Source organism: Penicillium soppii (assembly GCF_028829465.1).
Source record: "Penicillium soppii strain IBT 18220 chromosome Unknown utg000003l, whole genome shotgun sequence".
Taxonomy (NCBI): domain Eukaryota; kingdom Fungi; phylum Ascomycota; class Eurotiomycetes; order Eurotiales; family Aspergillaceae; genus Penicillium; species Penicillium soppii.
This window is the reverse complement of record NW_026643233.1, coordinates 1,057,998-1,077,903: the sequence shown is the minus strand read 5'-3', so window position 1 is coordinate 1,077,903 and position 19,906 is coordinate 1,057,998. Positions and strand designations below refer to the sequence as shown.

The window sequence follows — 19,906 nt, the reverse complement described above, 5'->3', positions numbered from 1 at the left end:
GCCGCGGTCGCGATTTTCCCGATCGGGGTGCCGCCGCTTTATGAGGGTGCTCATGGTCCTACTTACCGAGTATTTCACAGCACAGGGTGATTACTAGTGGCCATTCAATTGTACCTAGTAAGCAATTAGATGATGTTTAGTGCATGCCAGACCATGCTTAATAATATTCAAATCATGCTCTGGTTATGCTCAGTGAACACTTAGGGTGTGCACAGTCAGCACTTAGGTCGCGCTCACTGAGACTGCGCTCAGTCAGCGCACGGACATACCCACTTTCTATGCCTAAAATTGGAATAGAAAAGTCTAGCCAAGTGACATATGGATCACTTATCGGCCATCTATTCTGTGAATGCTAGCGCCAGCAACTAAAATCGTTTTTTTGTTGATTGCCCTTACCTCAGAAAGGCTTTTTCTTCATATGGCCCCCGAGAGATGATGACGTGTGAAAATACATGATCTGAGTCTTTTGCCTAGTTCCAGCTATGGCCAGGATGGTTTTCATAAGGGACTTAACATCCACTCGAGCCATCAAAACAGCAAAACTCCCTATGGATAGTCAATCACTATATCTTCGCAAGAGTTTAAGCTCACTGTCTCTTTTCGTTTCCCTCTCTTTATGGTTGATCTTAGCGTATAATCTTTATGTAAACATACGCACTCAGTCAACCGGCCTAGCCTCACAATCTGGTTTATTTGTTTATATCGAGATCTCAGAAAATTGTGATGGTGTGCAGAACGAGTAACTACAAACAACTGTTTAATTCAAACCTCGGCTAAGCAGATTGTTCATTTAAACATAGTACCTCTCCATTCTAAGTCTCCAATGATCGTGCAGCTGCTTACACACGTATTATTTCAGTAAAATATTTGTACAATCTCGTTGGGTTCAGATTGTAATGATATGCAATCCACATAATGAGAGCGATGAGAATGAGACCGAGCCTGAAGAGCCGGTCAAGGTCCTTGAAACGGAGGGCACCTTTGAGATTGTAGTATGGGGACTTGAGGCTGTCCCTGCGGCAGATGATATTTTTGTCAAGAAGGTGGAAGAGTGGTTGCACTTTGCCGATGCGGTATGTATTGCGTTCCCTGACTTAACTTTGTTAGGACGTGTTTCTGGTTTCATTAGATGCATACAACACCGGCTTTGGCGAATGAGGTCAAGGAGGTTGTTGCCTGAGGCACGATTGCTGGGCTATACTGGCATTGCCAAGATGCATTTTTAATCATAGCGGATTTATAGACATCGCCTCTGGTTATTTGGACACCTCCCTGTCTGAGCTCTGGTTTATAGTAAACGTACCCGTCAATTGCCTCTTATGGTTCGTTTTGCCCTCTTTGGACTTAGGGCCCAATACACCTGCAACCTCCCTCCAATGCTCCCGACATTAAAGACCGTCTAAGATGCCCGTTCTATGAGATTTCAATTCCCCAGCAGGATATGCTAGCGTAAGAGTAGCTGCTTGAAAGTGGGGGCCTAGTCAGTTACTGGCAGACTGTCACATAGAAATACGAGATTACCCTTCCTCATCAAAGCGAATAAAGTACAGGCAAAGCAGGGTTTATTTCAAGCCTTGACTAGTCGGACAGCAATTGCCTTGGTACAATTTGTTTACAAAGTGATCGATTTCGAACTTTGGAAATGGGAGCTGTCGTCAAGTTAAGAGTATGATATCGTAATTTTATCTAGTGCCGCCTTCAAATTCTCGACCTTCTGATTTGTGGGCATCAAGATAGCCAGATGCGACTCCGAATCATTAGCCATGGCATTCTTCCTCAGTGTGGTCATTATTTCACTCAGCCGCATCAACTGCAGCTGAACCAGCAACCCAAACACCTTGTGCCGTTCCTCTATCGTATCGATTTGGTAGCCCCCTATTGCTATCCTTGAATACTGAGAGTACCTGAAATCATTTTGTGTGGGGTCTACCCCGCCGATAGCAGGCGCAGCGCATGGCTTCTTTTGCGTGCGCGCGACAGCTTGCAATTGGCGTTCCCAGCCCGCTGAGATCTCCTCGAAGATTGCCGTCATCTTTTCACATAGCACAATGACTAGCAATTCAACCCCGGAGTCTCGCCCAGACGCCGAGCATTGGACCAGGGACTGGCATCGTCTGATGTTTCGTTTCAGTGTGTAGAGTGCTTGCTCCACGGAGTACAGACCCTCGGCGGGTTTGAAATGACTGGAAAGCATTTCAAGAATCTTGAGAGCAATCCTGGTGCACTGGCAGCTGTAAGGGGTCGAGTCAGATTGCACGGACGAGTCTATAGAGGCGCAGCGGCTACGATTGCTGCTTTTTTCCGAACGTGAACTCGTGCTCGGGAAGGTCATGGGTTGTGAGAGGGAGTTGAGGGACCGAAAAGGGGACGAGCCTTCGGTAGAGAATGTGAAGCTGTCCTCGAGAGAGGATTGATTGTCTACTAATTTACACCATCACTGTGAGTCAACCATTGTGTGAAGTAAAGTGGGTAGATAACTTACTTGGACTGGATATATCGATAGTTGCGCCTCCATCTTCACTTAGTGGGACTGCACTGTCTTGTTGCAAAGCACAGCCGAACAAATCATCTGTTTGCTCTAGCGTAGTGAAATATTGATTGAACAAATCTTTGTCGAGACCAGTATGATCAGCGTCCATCATGGAAACGACCGCGGAAGCCGGTCTCTGCAGAGAAGCCGAGGAGGTGGGAACAAATCTCCCATTTATATTTTCAACCTGATCAATTGAATCTGACCGGCTCTGGGGGATGGAATAGTTGTCGACTTGAACGGGTGAAATTGTGTCTTGCTCTTCCAGTCCGCCTGCGACCATTTTATCGAGCTCGGGAGACATTTCTTGCGAGGAGAGCGCGCGTCTAGCTGGCTTCTCCCCACTGGGCGATACTTGAAGACCGTTTTGATGCGAATTTTGGAGGGCTTGGACAGCTCTTGCTCCAGATGTGTTCGACAAGAGATGATGTTTGCGTTTTCTTTCCGTTGATCTCTCATTTTTATAGGAACATTCAAAGCCAGCAGAGATACAGCGCTGACAGCCCGTTTTCTCTCCATTACATTTGAGCTGGAATTAAGTTAACAACACGCGCCAGGTGCATTGGGACACCACGTACCTTTTTGCTTCGACACATGTTACAGGCTAAGTGGGGATTAGCCGGTTCTTCATGTGGAGGCTTTGTGGTACTCTCGATACATTGAATGTCATCACCTTTGCCATTTCCATATCGGAGTGTGACAAACATGGTCAGTATTCCCCAAGAAAAGAAATTTCCTAGGTTCAAGCGTCTGTGAAATCAGGGAATATTAACTAACTGGCCGACGTGGACAGGGGGGTGAATTGATTCCTATATATAAGCACCGGAGCGGGGTCTGGATGTACTATACAATTCGAACAATCAGCGAACTGAAGACATAATGATATATCTATGCAGCGATCCCCCGAGGTCGGGTGGCAGGACGTAAGCCGTAAGCCACCGCACAGAGCACCTGGATGGAGGATCACAATAGCATAGCGGGATGAACAGAGGTTTTTGATAAATGTTATGTGGTGAGCTGACGCCATCGGCCCCCTCAAGGCCAGTTGGCTGAAGTGAAACCCATATCAATGGCTGCTAACGAGTAGATAAAAGAGAAGCCGTTCCCTCCCCGTAATCCTGCGAATGATAATCTCATCGGCTTGTCTTGTGATTGGTTGTGATATGGTGGCTCGACTTGGCGCATCTTTTCCAAGCATTCACCCGTCGTGGCAATGGAGAGCGAAGATCCCCTAATCCTGGCTTAGGTAGGGGAGCGGAGTCCGTCGGACCTGCTACCGATGATTGGACGTGTATTTGTGGCCCATCTGGAGGACCCTGAGCATTGGTTAGGTTACTGCCGAATTCTTATACGTGTGGATGGCTTTGTGGAGTAGATTGCACAATTTAGAAAGTGTTATTACCCGTCGAGGCATATTCAAACTACACTCCAATTCTCGGAGTGGGCTTTATTCGGTGGGTGCGCGCAGTTGACACGGCCCCACATTACTTTGTCTGGATGTCGCCGGAACAAGGGTACTTACTGCAAATCCTTTGTTTGCTGATATCTTCGATGGCACAATTAGGTGCATGATAGTGCAATATGAGTCATGATGAGTGGCCAGTGATGGCTTCTTTTAATAATCCTTCATCTGACCACCCGCTTGTCGCAATGCCTCTGGCAAGCGGTTGTCGACAAACCCACTTCCGAAGGCGAAATCAGCATGTCAGAAAAAGGCGGGTCTCTTTCACCCGGAACGCTCCGTCTGGAGTTGAAGGATGATGAAAAAGAGATCCTGAGGCGACAAATCGACACCCCGGAGTCGCAGATGAGCCGCTTGGTTCTTTTGTATACATGCACAACACCTTATGAATTACTTCTTCTGGTTATTAGCTCAATTGCAGCCATCATTGGGGGAGCCCTTCAACCTGTGTCTTTTGTGAGCTGCTCTCCGCCGGGATTCTATCTCCCAAGCTGATATCCCTCATATAGCTCCTTTTGGGAGGCTTGGCTCAAGCTTTCAAAGAGTTCTTCATCGGAACTTCTTCAGGATCGCACCTTTCATCCCTGGTCGCGAAATTCGCCCTTTATTATGTATATATCGCCATCGGACAATTTGTTTCGGTCTACATCTCGACAGCCGGATTCATGGTTGGAGGAGAAAAAATCACCCAAAGACTTCGAGAGAAATACCTCGCCGCCATCCTTCGCCAAAACATCGCATTCTTCGATGTCCTAGGAGCTGGAGAGATCACAACCAGAATCACCTCGGACATGAATCTGATCCAAGATTCGTTGACCGGCAAGCTATCTCTGACTTTGTACTCCTGTTCCAACTTCGGGGCAGCGCTCATCATCAGTTTCGTGAAAAGTTGGCGTATGGCGCTTATTCTGATATCAGCCTATGTCGCAGAAACTGGATCAATGAGCTTCTTCTCTTCATTCATGGTCAAGTATACCCACAAGTCACTGGCGGCATATGCAGACGGATCGACGGCTGCCGAGGAAGCCATCAGTTCAATCAGGCACGTAACTGCGTTCGGGATTCAAGACAAGTTGGCCGATAGGTACCAAAGGTTTCTTACCCAGGCCGAGAAATATGGTCTTAGAAGTCGCATTGCTCTTGCGGCCATGATGGCCGTCATGAATGGTGTCATCTTCTGGACCTATGGACTGACATTTTGGCAAGGATCTCGTTATCTGGTTGTTGGAGACGTGGAACTCGGGGCGTTGATCACCATCCTCCTTGCTACCTTGACCGGAGCGTTCACATTCGGTAACATAGCACCCAACTTCCAAGCATTTTCAACCGGTATAGCAGCCACAGGAAAGATTCTTGCAACAGTATCTAGGGAATCACCACTGGATCCATCCTCCACTACAGGAAGAAGACTGGAAACTGTGTCCGGGACGATTGAGCTCAAGAGCATTCGCTATGTTTACCCCTCGAGACCGGATGTCCTCACATTAGATGATGTAAATCTTCGATTTCCAGCTGGCAAGACAACGGCCATTGTTGGTGCCTCTGGTTGTGGGAAAAGTACATTAGCAGGCTTGATTGAAAGGTTTTATGAACCACTAAACGGTGAAATTTGTGAGAGCTCTTTCCTGTGCGCCATGAACCGTGCTAATATTAACACAACAGTGCTCGATGGCCACGATATCGCGTCTCTTAATTTGCAGTGGTATCGCCAACAAATAGCAATCGTGACACAGCAGCCCACACTCTTCGCCACAACTGTATTCGAAAATATCAGATTTGGTCTGATCGGCACCAAACACGAAAATTCCCCTCCTGATATAATAGAAAGCCTTGTCTTCGATGCCGCCAAGAAGGCGAACTGCTTTGGTTTCATCTCCGACTTGCCGAAGGGCTTCCACACCAGTGTCGGAGAAAGGGGCTCCTTGCTTTCGGGGGGACAAAAACAACGAGTCGCCATCGCACGGGCTATCATTAGCAATCCAAAGGTCTTGTTACTGGATGAGGCTACTTCGGCTCTCGATGCCCAGGCCGAGAGGCTGGTACAGGCGGCACTCGATGTTGCTGCTAAAGGTCGAACAACGATCACAATCAGTCATCGGTATGCGTTTTTCATTTAATCTTGACAACACAGGCTAATCATATTTCAGACTGTCTACTATCACGGCGGCAGAAAACATTGTTGTTATGTCTCACGGGCGTGTTATTGAGCAAGGAACCCACAGCGACCTACTTGAGAGACAATCAATGTACTACGAGCTGGTGGAGAAGCAGCGCATGTCCACGGAGAGAAATATTGGCCCCAGTGAAGAAAAGTCCACGTTCGATGTAGATGCGGAACTCTCTGGTTCGAAAGATGAGGGTAATGAGTCCAACAAGCACACGTACCAAATTGGACAGGACCCAGTGTCTGAAGGCCAGGAGGGAGATTCAGACGGCAAGGCTGACGGCAGATACTCCTTATGGGAGTTGATCAAGTTCGTCGCCAACTTCAACAAAAAAGAGACATTCACAATGCTTTGGGGTCTGTTTTTTTCGGTTATCACAGGCGCAGGAAACCCCACGTAAGACTCCTTCATCATGCGGTGTGCAGGGTATTGATGCTGACTATCCCACCAGGCAGGCTGTTTTCTACGGCAAAGCTATCGCAGCATTATCGCTGCCTCCAAACATGTATGGACAGCTCCGCCATGATGTCAACTTCTGGAGCCTGATGTATCTGATGCTGGGAGGTACTGCATTTCTGGGTTGGGGAGCATCAGGTCTCTGTTTTGCCTACTGCTCCGAGCGCTTGATTCACCGTGCCAGAGATTCTTCCTTCCGCACAATTCTCCATCAGGACATCTCGATGTTTGACAAACCTGGATTCTCGGCCGGTTCTCTTACAGCGGCATTATCCACGGATGCTACCAACCTTGCTGGGATGAGTGGGGTCACACTGGGTTCTATATTCATTGTCTCAACGACATTGGTCGCTGGAGTGGCTGTGTCGATTGCTATAGGTTGGAAGCTGGGACTCGTCTGTACCGCAACTATTCCCATCGTTCTTACTTGTGGTCTCGTCCGACTGAAGCTCCTTGGGGAGATTGCTCAACAGTCAAAGGCTGCATATGCCGCCTCAGCAACCTATGCTTGTGAGGCAAGCTCTGCCATCAAGACGGTTGCATCGCTAAATCTCGAGACCCATGTGCAAAAAGAGTACCACACCATATTGGAAACGCAACGAAAAAAGTCAGTCATCTCAACGTTGAAGTCATCCATGTTTTATGCGGCTTCCCAGTCAGCAAACTTTCTCTGCATCGCGCTGGCCTTTTGGTATGGAGGAAGTCTGATCATCCACGAAGGCTATTCAATGGTGCAGTTCTTCATTGCTTACGCTGCGGTTATCGCCGGCGCGTTCAGCGCCGGAGCGATTTTCTCATTTGCGCCAGATATGAGCAAATCCCGTCAAGCAGCCCAAGATATCAAAACGCTGCTGAGTCGACCTGTCACCATTGACGCTCGTCAAGAAACTGGTGAGCAGTTACCGAAAATGGATGGCAGCTTGGAGATACGAAACATTTATTTCCAATACCCCAACCGACCGGAGAGAATGGTTCTGAATGGCCTCAGCTTGAGTGTACAAACGGGACAGTACATAGGTCTTGTCGGGGCAAGTGGATGTGGGAAGAGCACCATAATTTCTTTATTGGAGCGGTTCTTCGATCCCGAAGCCGGAAAGATCTTGGTTGATGGGAAAGACATTTCAAAGTTGAATGTTAAGAGCTACAGGAGTCATCTTGCTCTAGTCAGTCAAGAGCCGACACTGTACCACGGAACAATCAGGGAGAATATCATCATCGGGACCGACGACGATAATGTGTCCGAGGAAAGAGTCATCCAAGCATGCAAGGATGCCAACATTTACGACTTCATCCTCTCCCTACCGTAAGCCACCTTGTCCCTTACAGCCTTTTCTTGTCTGTTAAATTCAAACCGAGGCATACTAACGTTCCGCTTAGTGATGGTTTCTCGACGGTCATAGGCGCGAGAGGCGGCATGCTCTCTGGCGGGCAGCAACAACGGATAGCTATAGCGCGAGCGCTTCTACGTGATCCACGCATACTCCTCCTGGACGAGGCCACTTCTGCGCTCGACTCGGAGTCGGAAAAGGTCGTTCAGGATGCACTGAATGCCGCAGCTCAAGGCCGAACGACAGTCGCTGTTGCGCATCGTATAAGTACGGTACAGAAGGCCAACTGTATTTATGGTGAGAACAGACCTCAATTCTATTGATGACTGAACTAACCTGTCTTAGTGTTGCACGAAGGCAATGTTGTGGAACAGGGGACGCACCAGGAGTTAATGGAGCTGGGTGGAAGATACTTTGAATTAGTCAAACTACAGAGCTTGGAGGACATTTGAGACCGGAAAACATAGACTATGATTTAATATATAAGAATATTCGTACAAGTGAATAAAAGGAAGTCAGAAATAAGGCAATTCTAGAATGAAACTGCTATCGAACATAGCAAGATATCGTGAAATATCTACACCGTCGCAGCTGCAGTCAACGGATTCCAGCGTCCATCATAATTATTCCGTCCAGTCAACAAAGAACTGTGGCTCTGATCCACCTCTCCCTTTCCGAAAGCCTCAAATTTCTTTAGATACCAATCCTTGCTCTTCACCTCTTTCCCATCGCCATCAATGAACACTGCATCTGTCTCCGGGCGCACTAGATAGACGATGGTATACTTGATACGGTTGAGAGCATCCGGATGTGGAACCACACGGTGCAAACTCGACTTCAGTCTACCTTGGGAAAGAAAGTGCAGCGAGTCTCCTACGTTAACAATCGCATGGCTATCGCGAGGCAGAATATACGTCCACTCGTCCGTTCCTGGCATTGCGACTTGCAGCCCCGCCACATCGGTGAACACAAACGACAAGCTCCCCGCGTCAGTATGCGCAATGTGACCCACCCCAACATCGGTAGCTGTGCCATAGGGGAGATATTTCAGGAGCCCGAGCGCTGTCGTTGAGGCTTCGCCCGCTCGGTGGGTGGATGCGAGGTGGGATTTCCCCGTCAAGCCAAGAGATTGCGACAGGCTGTCCAGGATGGCGTGGCTAATGTCGCGAAGTGCATTTATATTGGTTTGCATAAAGTCACCATTTGTTTGCAGTGGGCCTGGAGCGGCCATTGTGGTAGGATCCGCTATATTCCGCAGAGGGTGCTCAAAAATCTGCGGATCGACTGATCAGCGAGTCCCCAACAAAAATATGTTCAGTTATGGAACGGAATTTGCGAACCATGAACCCTTCAAACCCATCCTTTAGCCCTTCAACGGGCCCCGAGCCGACCCCTGCCGCCTTGTACCCCACAATCATTTCTTCTGCATGATTATGGTCGGCTGCCCATGCACTCTTCTGCTGCTGAGGGAGATCGTAGAGTGTCTTGGAGATTTGGAACAAGTGTTGGATCTGACTGGATGATAGAGAGCCATTTTCCCAGTCTGTGCAGTCAAGATAGAAGAACCCTGTCTCAGTGCAAGCAGCTAGTAGCTCGGCAGCGACGGAGGCTGGACTGGACATTAGTTTGCCCAGTGAGATGACTTTGAGCACAGCACTTTGGGATGCGGATGGGGTAGACATTGTAGATTGGTTTTCAAGTAACTTTGAATTGAAATTAGGTAGCTAGGTGGGATTTACTCTGTATTGATGAGATTAATTTATAGATGGAAACGGAAAACATCAATGTATAAGACAGCTCTGATACCTTCGATGTTGAAATCATCGTATTTATGTCATGGGCAAGATAGTCCAACATTACACGTGATTCTCAAACCAAGATAGCAATTGGAGCCCTAGTTCTCACTCGCGTCAGCTTATCAGAAGTTGATCCCCAGGTCTGGCTGCGAGTGGACCCGTTAATGCATTGGCTTCGGTTCGGGCCGCGCTGTTTTGGGAAGTGTCAACCAATTCGGGAATTTCCGAAACTAGACGGATTTGACTCAAGTGCTTGGTTTTGGGGCTAATTGGCTTGGGAAATTACTCAACTTGGGAGACTACTTTGTTGACTCCGTATTATCATGAGCACGGCGCGCAATTTGATCGACAAACGCGTTTTATATGTGCTTATAGATGATTTGTATATGTATAATCAACTCAGAGATAGTTCTTTCGTTGATCTAGGAATCAGATTTATTCGTGGATACAAAACTGAGCATGAAAATAAAAAAGAAAGGAGTCCAAAAAATATCCCCAGGCTTAGAACAGGGGATCCTGCTCCGGGAGTCGTTCGGGGTCAACAACATCTTTTTCTCAGGGCCAGAACCACTAATCCATGGGTGTATGATTGCGTTACGGGGATTGGGTCTTTTACTTGTGGGAGAAACCTCGAAAATCCTCATATTACTGCCTTCTGGGCCACAAACGCATATTGAAATTCGCTATGCCTCAAATCACATTTAAAAAGTTATGGTGAGCGGCGTTCCTGCCCATGCATACCTAGGCCACATATGGAAACTTGGAAGGCCCATGTAGCGTAATACTTGAGCAACGTGATAATGAGGAAACATATAGCATTCAAATGAAGAAGATTCCGCACACCCTAGTTAAAGTGCAATCAACTAGTGATACGCTATTGAGTCTATTACCGACGCCACTGAAGCATGCGGCGGTAATCTGAGGATAGTTATCAATGTTGTGTCCACATCCGCTAGGATTTGACGCACCGCCTCTCCATCGAAAAGTGCAAAGTCGTACCGCAAGTGCGCGTTTATAGTCTCTCTGTCCTGCTCAATACGTAGCTCAAGAGGCCTAACTGGCTTCTGTTCATCCTGTACTTTCCATCGACCGAAATCGGGCGACATATCCAAAAAAATAGTGATCGAGCTGTCTAGAAGCGATTCATGGGCTTCATGACCGAGCATCTTCTCCGTGACACCGTAAGATGACCATTGAAAGTCTCTCAGCTCGTACACCTCGCGGTGAATACCTCTCAAGTATTGCTCTAGGGTCGCTGTCTTGTCAACAGTGGTGAGAGTCGGGCATCGTTGATTCAGCGGCCCAACGATAGACTCTATTGATGGTAGAGGAAGACTTCTTCCCGAGAAACTGCTATTGTAGCCGATAGTCTGTGAGCCAGTGTATTTGGACAAAACCAAGGACCAGGTAGCGTGGAACAGGGAAGACGAGGAAACGCGTTGATAATATGCGAAGTTGTCCAGCTCTGATTTTGAGATGCTAATCACCGAGCTCTTGCTCAACCAGTCCTGGCGAGTTTCTAGAGATGGTGTATTGAGTGGCTTGGGTACATTGATGGGTTTCAAACCATGCAGTGGTGCTAGTGACTTCTTCCAAAAAATGTCACTCTCAGACCTGATTTGGGCTTTAAGGTGTTCTTGGAAATGAACAACGTCGGAGAAATGTGGCGCAGCTGGCAAGTCGCCATCATTGAGAATCACTTCAAGCTCATTGAGTAGAATTGTTACCGACCATCCATCGAACAAACTGTGGTGCATCACCCAGAATATTTTAATTGATCTCTCAGGAGCCTCAACAACTTTCAGATAATTGAAAGGTTTCCAAGGTAATTCAATCGGGCTGTATATTTCATCCCACAGGGCCTTTTGTGTCTTTTCACTGGTGGAATCAAACTCTGAGTCAGACACTTGGATTTCCGTCCAGTCCAGGTTTGATTCTGGTTGGATAAGTTGGGTCTTTGCATCCAAGTCAAACGTCGTTCGCAATATCGAATGTCTTTCAAACAGAGTCTCCCATGCCTTGCGCAATACAGAACTGCTTAGCTTTCCGCTTGCGATATCAACCGTGAAAGAAAAAATCAAGTTGTTCTTAGCGGGACTTCGAAGAGTCTCGGTTATGAACTGGTATTGGATATCGGATATCGGCAATGAGTTCGCAGATGCTGCATCCCCTCTGTGTTCACTTATGAGGAACTCAACCGATTGCTTCGCTGCTTCCGTGGAGACCACTTTCTGAAGGATGCTGGATGCTTTGTCGAGCACAAAGATATCTCCGACTGAAATACGCAGGCCACGAAACGCCAAAAAAGAAGCAAGCCGCACCGCCGAAAGAGAATTCCCTCCTAGTTCCCAGAATGATGAATCATCGTTGATTTGGGATATAGGTATCCTAAGGGCATTTGAAAGTCCGAATTTCACTAGCTCCGATGCCGAGGAGTGATCAGAAAGCCAATTGTGTGTCGTTGTCTCTTCTGTTATGATCGATCTAAGAGCAGCAGTGTCGATCTTTTGGTTGGACGTGACAGGCAATCTATCCAGGGGAAGAACTACGTCTGGGACAACAAACGCGTCGCATTTCTTTGCAAGTTCCTTCCGCAATGATTGCGGAGATATTTCCGAGGGAGTGATGAACCCTATCAACCTCGAATCATGCATGATTGCAGCAGCCGAGCGCACACCGGGGAAGCTCAGAAGGGCTGGGACAACTTCCGTCTCGAGATTGATTAAAAATCCTCGATTCTTCACTTGGAGGTCAATTCTGCCAATAAACGCAAATCCCTCTGGAATTTTCTTGGCCAGGTCACCGGAACGATAGTGTCGCTGCCCCTTCCATGTAATGAACTTTTGTCGGGTCAGCTCCTCATTGTTGAGGTACCCGGTTGCGAGACAAGGGCCGCGGATACAAATCTCCCCAGCTTCCGCCTCCTCTAAATTCTCATCGAGTAAGACAATCTCAATTCCTGGAATTATGCCACCAAGGAATATGGGGGTATCAGGGCGCATTTCAATGCTCGAGATTGCCGTCGTGCATTCGGTTGGCCCATAGCAGTTGTAAATTTTGCAAGCTGGACTGGACCAGAGCTTGATGAGATTTGCGCTGGGCGCCTCGCCTCCCATCCAAATCTCTCTGAGGTTAGGATATTGAGCGGGGGAGTCCATTGTAGCAAGAATCGTCGGGGTTATGATAATGGCTTCACATTTGGTGGCCTTCTCCGTATAGTCATCCGAAGTGGCCATTATTATTGTTCCGCCGTTGCACATTGAATTAAAAATAATTCCTGCGCAACCTGTCGTGGTTGTTAGACAAAGAAGAAAGTAAGGTTGAGATAACGGACTAACCATCAAAAGCAATCGAAAATAGCAGCAGAACCTTTTTCCCTGGTTTTATCACCAGAATACCATCGTAGTCCTGTATGATGAGATTCACGACACATGATTGCGGGACCATGACACCTTTTGGTTTCCCCGTCGTTCCAGATGTAAATATTATATACACCAAGTCCGTGGGCTTCAGCTCTTGTCGCGCGCTGACGAGATATGGGTATTCCTCCAAGGATGGAGCAACATCTGGCGAGTCTAGAATGCCACTCCCTATGGTGATGAAATTGTACCCGGGCAAGTCGATTTCAGTAGTCGCGAGTACTGTTTTTGCTGCAGTCGCTTCAAGAGCAGCTTTGACTCTGTCCCGACTCCAAGAAGCCACATCCATAGGAGCGTAGCAAGCTCCTAGTCTTAATACACCCACAACCGCGGGAAGCATTTCAAGTGACATCTTGGTGAGAATGGGTATTTGAGACCGTGGTCCAAGTCCGGCATCGTGAAGCAGGGACGCGACCCGGATGGAGGCCCGTCTCAGCTGGCCAAATGTCAAGCTTGTATTTTTCCACTCAGCGGCAATTGCATCCGGAGTGTTGATCGCCCATCGATCGATCATATCGATTAGAGCTCTTTCCATCTCCGGCTTGGGGGGAGAAGTCATATTGATCTTTGACAATAGGTGAACAAAGATACTTCGATTACGCAGAGCTCTGACGTCGGTTGAGAGATGAGTTCACAGACATGGAATGCGATGGGGAGAAAGGCCAGAAAAAAAGTTCAACTCCGTGGCCACTTGCGTGATGCATGTCACGGGACGAGGACGAATGCCAGTTCGTCAAACGCATACCGGAATCAAGCTCATTTAGGCAATCGCCGCATGATTGCCTTGGTGCCTCAGGCTGAACTTAATGTCTTGACTATACTACTAGTCATTCGCGTCATTGTCTCATTCTTCGAATCTTCTCTGTCTGTATAATTCTATGCCAGGATTTTGCTTTCTTGATCATTTCAGTCAGTAGTAACTCGGACTATATGTCACTATCAAGCTCACATGAGAAGTATCATCCACATCAATTTCTTTCGAATCGGGCGAAGTGGAACAGAAAACATGCCCTTGCCGGACCTGCAGATATGGAGCAGTGATATTGTTCTCCAATTGCAGAGTGCCACAGGAAAACCCAGAGCCCTTGGCCTTCTGGCTCTCCTAGCTTTTCTTTGTGCATGGCTAGTATGGATCCGATCGAAAAGAAACGATCTTCTCAAAATCCCACTCATAACCAATGAAAACAACGATTTCGCCAAGATCATGGCTGAGGGGTATCGGAATGCATGTCAACTACTCTTGCAGACTAGGTACAATGGTGTGATGCTTACCTGTCTATAGTTCAGAGACAAGCTCTTCAAGATTCCCACATCAAATTACCCAATGCTCATTGTGCCAACGAGCATGCTGGACGAGCTGAAATCGTTTCCAGTGAAAGCAATAAGCTTCCGACAAGAAATGTACGATCGATACTTGGGCAAGTACACCGCCGTGGCTTCCAACAGTGATGGTATGGTCGACTCGGTCAAGAACAATTTGACAAAAGGCTTGAGTCAGATTCTGCCTCATTTGAAAGAAGAAGCAGAATACGCTGTGCGAGACTCTTTGGGTAATACAGCAAGTTGGAAAAGAGTCAATATTTATGGGGCTTCGACGAAGATGATTGCTCTGATGTCAGGGAGGGTTTTTGTTGGACTACCGTTATCCAGGAACGAAGATTGGTCGGTTCTCCCTTACCAATCACCTGCATTGGCTGGAGGAGCAAGATGTTAAGCTAACTAGTACAGGGTGCGAAATTCAATCGGCATTACTATGAGTGCATTTTCCGGTGCCACCCAACTCTATAGATATCCATCATTCCTCTGGCCAATAGTTCGTCATTTTATACCTCAGACTGTTGCCGTCAAAAAGCATCGAAGGGAGACGGAAGAAATGCTGGAGCCGTTACTCAATAATAGGCTCCGTGACATGGAGAGTCCGGATTTTGTCAAGCCTGAGGATATGCTCCAGTGGTTGATAGACAATTCTAATGGCCGCGGTAACGATGTGCCGTTCCAGGCGAATGAGCATTTAGTCGTCAATATAGCTGCCATCCATACAACTGGAGGCCAGGTCAGTCTTCTGGTTTTTCTTTGCTATTGCATGCATATGTATTGCTAATATACTAAAAATCAGGTTGCACAAACTCTCTTCGACCTCGCCCGTTTCCCACAATATATCACACCTCTGCGAGAAGAAATAGCCAAAGTCTTCACTCAACATGACGCTGCTACCAAGCAGAGTCTCAACCAGCTCAGTAAGCTCGATAGCTTCATTAAAGAAGGACAAAGAATGAATCCATCCTTGCAAGTCACTGTGAACCGCAAGATTCTCCAGCCTGTTACGCTTTCCAACGGCGTCACTCTTCCTAAAGGAACATCGGTCGCTGCTTCAGCAGCTTGCGTGAACAAAGATCCCGCCATATTTGAAAACCCAGAGGAATTTGACGGGTTTCGATATCACAATTTGAGACAGAAAGAAGGAAATGAGGCGAAATATCAGTTTGCGACTATCGGCATTGATGCTTTGAGTTTCGGTACATGGCAAATCTTTTTCTTGTCTTGGTTCTCGGGCTAATTTGAATTTAATTTAGGACATGGTAGGCATGCATGCCCAGGAAGGTTCTTTGCCTCTGCTGAGATCAAAGTCTTGCTGTGCTATCTTATCATGAACTATGATATCAGGGAGCCTGAAGGCAGCAAAGGGCCACTGTATGTGCTTGCCGAGACTATTGCAACACCAAATCCTACTCTAGATCTTGAGTTTAAACGCAGAGATTCTGCGATAGCCCCTAAATAGACCGAATGAATAATATGTGAGTTTCTTTTCGCTTTATGTATACGAGCAAGAGTTCAAAACAACGGGGAACAAGCAACATCTTGTGATTTGCATGTTGAATCAAATTACGCCATTAGGTGACTGTTCGAGAAATATCCTGTTTGCTCTCACACTGGAAACGGTCTGAAGTCTGTAGCCATCTGCTGCTTCCTGGTGTCGCTTTTGTTTTCCTCTCCAAACCAATCTCCTCTCAACCGTGCAATCGGCTCTTCCAACTCAGTGTATCTGTCACCCAGCGTCAAGATAGTTCTTCCGTTCCATCGGCCCTGTGTGTTCGCCAGTTCTTCTGGATCCCGACCGTATAACTCAACCTGACCAAGCTGTGTGGCTGAAGAGGAGTAGACTACCGCCAGGCCAACATGCTCGGCAGTACTGACAGGAAGGCCGGCAGCGATAATTGGAGCAGCAAGGTGAGCTGGAAGAAGGGAAGTTATAGTGGCAGCGGGAGCGATGGCATTGATAGTGATGTTGTCATGGATGACAGTTGAGCGAAGAGAACGAACGAGGCCAATAAGCTGGAGTTGTGAGCTTTGCTATAAGAACAAAAGACGACGTGAATGACTTACAGCTAGCTTGCAAGCACTATACACTGGTAGACTCTGCTCTGGAGAGTATGCTGTCGCACTCGATGTGATAACAATACTTCCTTGACTCTTCCTCTTCCTGAAATGGCTCAAAGATAATTTAACGAAGTTGAATACTGCTTTCAAGTTCACTTCCATGACCGGATAAGCCGGTTCCAGCAGTTCCCCTTCTTCATCGAAAGTGTCGGCGAAATAATCTCGGTCCTCCGAAACTCCAGCATTAGCAACTGCAATATCGATATTCCCTGCTTGTAAAAACGCGGATTTGAGCTCGGCCCATTGAGAGATGTCACATTTGCGATATTCGATAGCAGATGGAAGTGCCTCGAGGGGAGAGTTGAGGTCAAGGATTAAGACGTCAGCTCCACGTTGGGCGAAGATCTTGGCAGCTGCGAGCCCGATCCCGGAAGATCCTCCTACGAGAGCGAAAAGATAAGAGGCATGCGCTAAAGATTCGCAAAAATATACATACCTGTGAGCAGCACCTTCTTCCCCACCAGACTGGTGATGTCTTCGAGCTTGATATTTAGGGACGTCATGACAAGCTGATACTGCTTGTTCACACCGTTGGTGAGATGAGATCAAGATTAACCGCCGGTCTTCCAGGAATATGTAGTGCGAGGTCAGAATAGGCTAGTGTAGAGTGCAGAGCTATACCCTTTTTAGAAAGAACCGAAGGAGAGCGAAGACTTCAACGGGTTGGAGGTTTTTATGCAAGTTTCAGACTATCTGACCCACTTTCTGATATTCATTGATACGTATCATGACAAAATTATTTCCTCGCCTATTTGGTCTAGTCATTTTCCCTGGCTCGGAATTTCACAGGGAGTGATGGCTTCCACCACATAACATGTAGACTACTTTGCTTTTCCCAATCCAACGCAGAGTCGAGTAGCTCCAGATCAAAAGCGTAAAGTAATTTAGCAAGAATAGTACACATTTCCACGTATGCAAAACTGTCATCGTCATGAGTCAAGATTCGAGACGAGAGAAACAAGGGAAAATATTTGGCTTACTTTCGGCCTAGACAGCCACGTGGACCTAAGGAAAAGGGTTGACTAGCTTCTTTGACATCAGTACAAGCGGGATCAATCCACCGAGAGGGCTTGAAGATGTAAGGATCATGGAAGTATCGTGGGTCGTGGGTTACGGTCCAGGCGCTTGTGTAAACCTCAGTCTGTGGAAGGCCCGAACGTCAGCATAAGCTCTAAACATTCATCACAATGAGGGTCATAAAGTCCTAGACCTGATATGAAAGGAAATAGAGACTTAGCTTACCCCAGGAGGAATATACACGCCACCAATTGCTGCCCCGGGGCTCAGGCGCGGAAAGCCTTGAGATCCAGGTGGATAAATGCGCAGACCTTCTGAGATGACGGCTTGAAGGTACTGTAGCTGCTGTGCAGCTGTGGCGTTAATATCAGACAGACTGTCGAACCGGGATCGAATCTCTTGGCAGAGCTCTGCGTAGACGGACGGGTTTTTGAGAAGGTGATAAGTAGTAGCAGACAGGAAAGTCGCGACCGTCTCTCCACCGGCGATGCTGGAATCAAGTCAAATTTATGCGCCAATCTTTGCTTGATCATAGGATTACTGGGATGAGAAGTTTTAGGAAAAGGGGCTTGCTGACATTAAAGTAGAGGAATGCGCGGTCAGTTCTTCCTTTCCAACCTCGCCGCTTTCTACCTTCTCAACAAGGTTGGTGAGAAAATCCTTTCGAGATGACTGACTCGCAAGTCTCCTAGATATTTACACCAGTTAGACTTTTCTTGAAGACGAGGAAAGAAAAGGTGAAGACGAACCGATCGACTTTGTCTCGACTGAACTGCGAATGCTGATTCCGCACCGAGAAAGTTAGTTTGGGGAGTAGAAACGCTCCAATGCAGTAAAAGATGGGATATCGGCGAAGATTGTCGATTAGCGTAATAAAAAAGAGATGGGATGTTATCATCTCACTCCAATGATGAGGTTTGCCTAAGACTGTTAGCTGTTTCAATAGTGTATTCAGCAACTACACTCCATACTTGCCATTTTGAATGCAATGAAAAGTTTCCCCAAATGCCATCTCACCCAATATATCAAATGCCAGCATTTCAAACCACTTGGTCATATTTAATCCCTTTTCTTGGGTACCTTCCTCTCCTAGCTTGTCGATAAACTGATCTATGCAGCTTTGCACAATCGATTCCTGCTCAACAAGAGCCTTGGTCGAGAAAGCAGCGGTCAAAGATTTTCGCATACGGGAATGAACCTGCGGATTGCGCTCCGATCCAATACACAGTGAGTCGAAACCAGATCCATAGATATCGTAGAACTCGCTTTTCACCATCGTGGCTTTCCCCGCGATCGGGTGTCCGTAAATAGCTTTCCAAGATTCGACCGAAGCGAAGGAGAGTTCGTTAGGGGAGATACGAACTATGTCACCTGTATGTTGAGGCCTGTTAGATTACTTTTTGTTACTGAATTCTCTTGGAGTTTTGGTCTTGGGTTTGTACCATATCTTTTGTGTGCTTTGTCAATGGCAACGTGGAATCGTCCCCCCGTTGAATGTAGCACTCGCCATAACTAATTCAATACTCAATCAAGGCCCAACCAAGCACTACTGGGGAAGGTTATAGACATACCAGAGATGAGCGTCCAAGCAACGGACCAGGGAACTTGGCTAGCGGGTGGAAATATACATTATAGAATGCCAACGAAGTAGAATAGATTGTCTAGCCAGCGTCAGAACTCGTCATTCTCATGTTTTATTCCCGTCAGAATTATTGTAGATTGGCCTACTAAGACAATCAGCATGAAACTGATAAGTCTCGTGCTGAGACTTTGTGAGAAGTGCAGAGTCTGCGATATTTCGTGCAATGACATAACGAATACTCGAGCGATGAATAACAAAAACAGTCTACAGTGCCCTTGAATTTGATATATTTGCAGATATAAGTTAAGGCAGAGAACTGAACATCCAGATTCGGGAACGTTCGGCCACACCCAGATAGGCAACTCCGAAGAAAGTGTTGAAGTCTTTTGCTTTTCGCATTCTGATCGAGCACGCAGAATTCTCACTTCAAAGCATTATGCTTGCTTTATAATGCATTAACGCAAACAAAATGATCATATAAAGTGAAATGTGGAACTGCTCGATGGCATTGTGGCTCTACAGGCTGGGCACAGCCAACGATGAGGCACACACAACCACCTCCAGGTCATATGGAGTTTGATGTAAGTGGTTTCTAAAGTAGAGTTTGTATTTTTCTTCAGACTATTTCCATGGATCATGAAGCAGGTGAGCCATTAAACCTTGGAAGAGTGTAATCAAAGTCGCCCGTTGTCTATTCTAGGATTGCTTCGTAG

At 47.1% G+C, this 19,906-nt stretch overlaps 8 protein-coding genes across 8 annotated transcripts; 3 read left to right on the top strand and 5 right to left on the bottom strand.

Moving 5' to 3' along the window:
• Positions 1 to 896: 896 nt before the first annotated feature.
• N7529_002531 (uncharacterized protein) lies at positions 897 to 1,180 on the top strand (the record flags this gene model as incomplete). Its single annotated transcript, XM_057238059.1, has 2 exons — positions 897 to 1,073; positions 1,130 to 1,180. 2 exons carry the CDS (start codon positions 897 to 899, stop codon positions 1,178 to 1,180), a joined length of 228 nt encoding a protein of 75 aa, XP_057100670.1.
• A 480-nt stretch (positions 1,181 to 1,660) lies between these two features.
• Positions 1,661 to 2,834, bottom strand: N7529_002530 (uncharacterized protein; the record flags this gene model as incomplete). Its single annotated transcript, XM_057238058.1, has 2 exons — positions 1,661 to 2,421; positions 2,483 to 2,834. 2 exons carry the CDS (start codon positions 2,832 to 2,834, stop codon positions 1,661 to 1,663), a joined length of 1,113 nt encoding a protein of 370 aa, XP_057100669.1.
• A 1,398-nt stretch (positions 2,835 to 4,232) lies between these two features.
• N7529_002529 (uncharacterized protein) lies at positions 4,233 to 8,393 on the top strand (the record flags this gene model as incomplete). Its single annotated transcript, XM_057238057.1, has 7 exons — positions 4,233 to 4,448; positions 4,502 to 5,603; positions 5,655 to 6,090; positions 6,140 to 6,553; positions 6,609 to 7,916; positions 7,991 to 8,238; positions 8,287 to 8,393. The coding sequence occupies 7 exons, from the start codon at positions 4,233 to 4,235 to the stop codon at positions 8,391 to 8,393; spliced, it is 3,831 nt and encodes a 1,276-aa protein (XP_057100668.1).
• Positions 8,394 to 8,518: 125 nt separating this feature from the next.
• Positions 8,519 to 9,623, bottom strand: N7529_002528 (uncharacterized protein; the record flags this gene model as incomplete). Its single annotated transcript, XM_057238056.1, has 2 exons — positions 8,519 to 9,214; positions 9,282 to 9,623. 2 exons carry the CDS (start codon positions 9,621 to 9,623, stop codon positions 8,519 to 8,521), a joined length of 1,038 nt encoding a protein of 345 aa, XP_057100667.1.
• A 977-nt stretch (positions 9,624 to 10,600) lies between these two features.
• N7529_002527 (nonribosomal peptide synthetase 11) lies at positions 10,601 to 13,715 on the bottom strand (the record flags this gene model as incomplete). The annotated part of the gene is made up of 2 exons (XM_057238055.1): positions 10,601 to 13,014; positions 13,076 to 13,715. 2 exons carry the CDS (start codon positions 13,713 to 13,715, stop codon positions 10,601 to 10,603), a joined length of 3,054 nt encoding a protein of 1,017 aa, XP_057100666.1.
• A 765-nt stretch (positions 13,716 to 14,480) lies between these two features.
• On the top strand, positions 14,481 to 15,935 carry N7529_002526 (cytochrome P450; the record flags this gene model as incomplete). Its single annotated transcript, XM_057238054.1, has 4 exons — positions 14,481 to 14,818; positions 14,885 to 15,209; positions 15,273 to 15,672; positions 15,730 to 15,935. 4 exons carry the CDS (start codon positions 14,481 to 14,483, stop codon positions 15,933 to 15,935), a joined length of 1,269 nt encoding a protein of 422 aa, XP_057100665.1.
• Positions 15,936 to 16,081: 146 nt separating this feature from the next.
• Positions 16,082 to 17,097, bottom strand: N7529_002525 (short chain dehydrogenase reductase family; the record flags this gene model as incomplete). The annotated part of the gene is made up of 3 exons (XM_057238053.1): positions 16,082 to 16,489; positions 16,541 to 16,971; positions 17,031 to 17,097. 3 exons carry the CDS (start codon positions 17,095 to 17,097, stop codon positions 16,082 to 16,084), a joined length of 906 nt encoding a protein of 301 aa, XP_057100664.1.
• Positions 17,098 to 18,569: 1,472 nt separating this feature from the next.
• On the bottom strand, positions 18,570 to 18,887 carry N7529_002524 (benzoate 4-monooxygenase cytochrome P450; the record flags this gene model as incomplete). The annotated part of the gene is made up of 1 exon (XM_057238052.1): positions 18,570 to 18,887. One exon carries the CDS (start codon positions 18,885 to 18,887, stop codon positions 18,570 to 18,572), a length of 318 nt encoding a protein of 105 aa, XP_057100663.1.
• Positions 18,888 to 19,906: the final 1,019 nt, after the last annotated feature.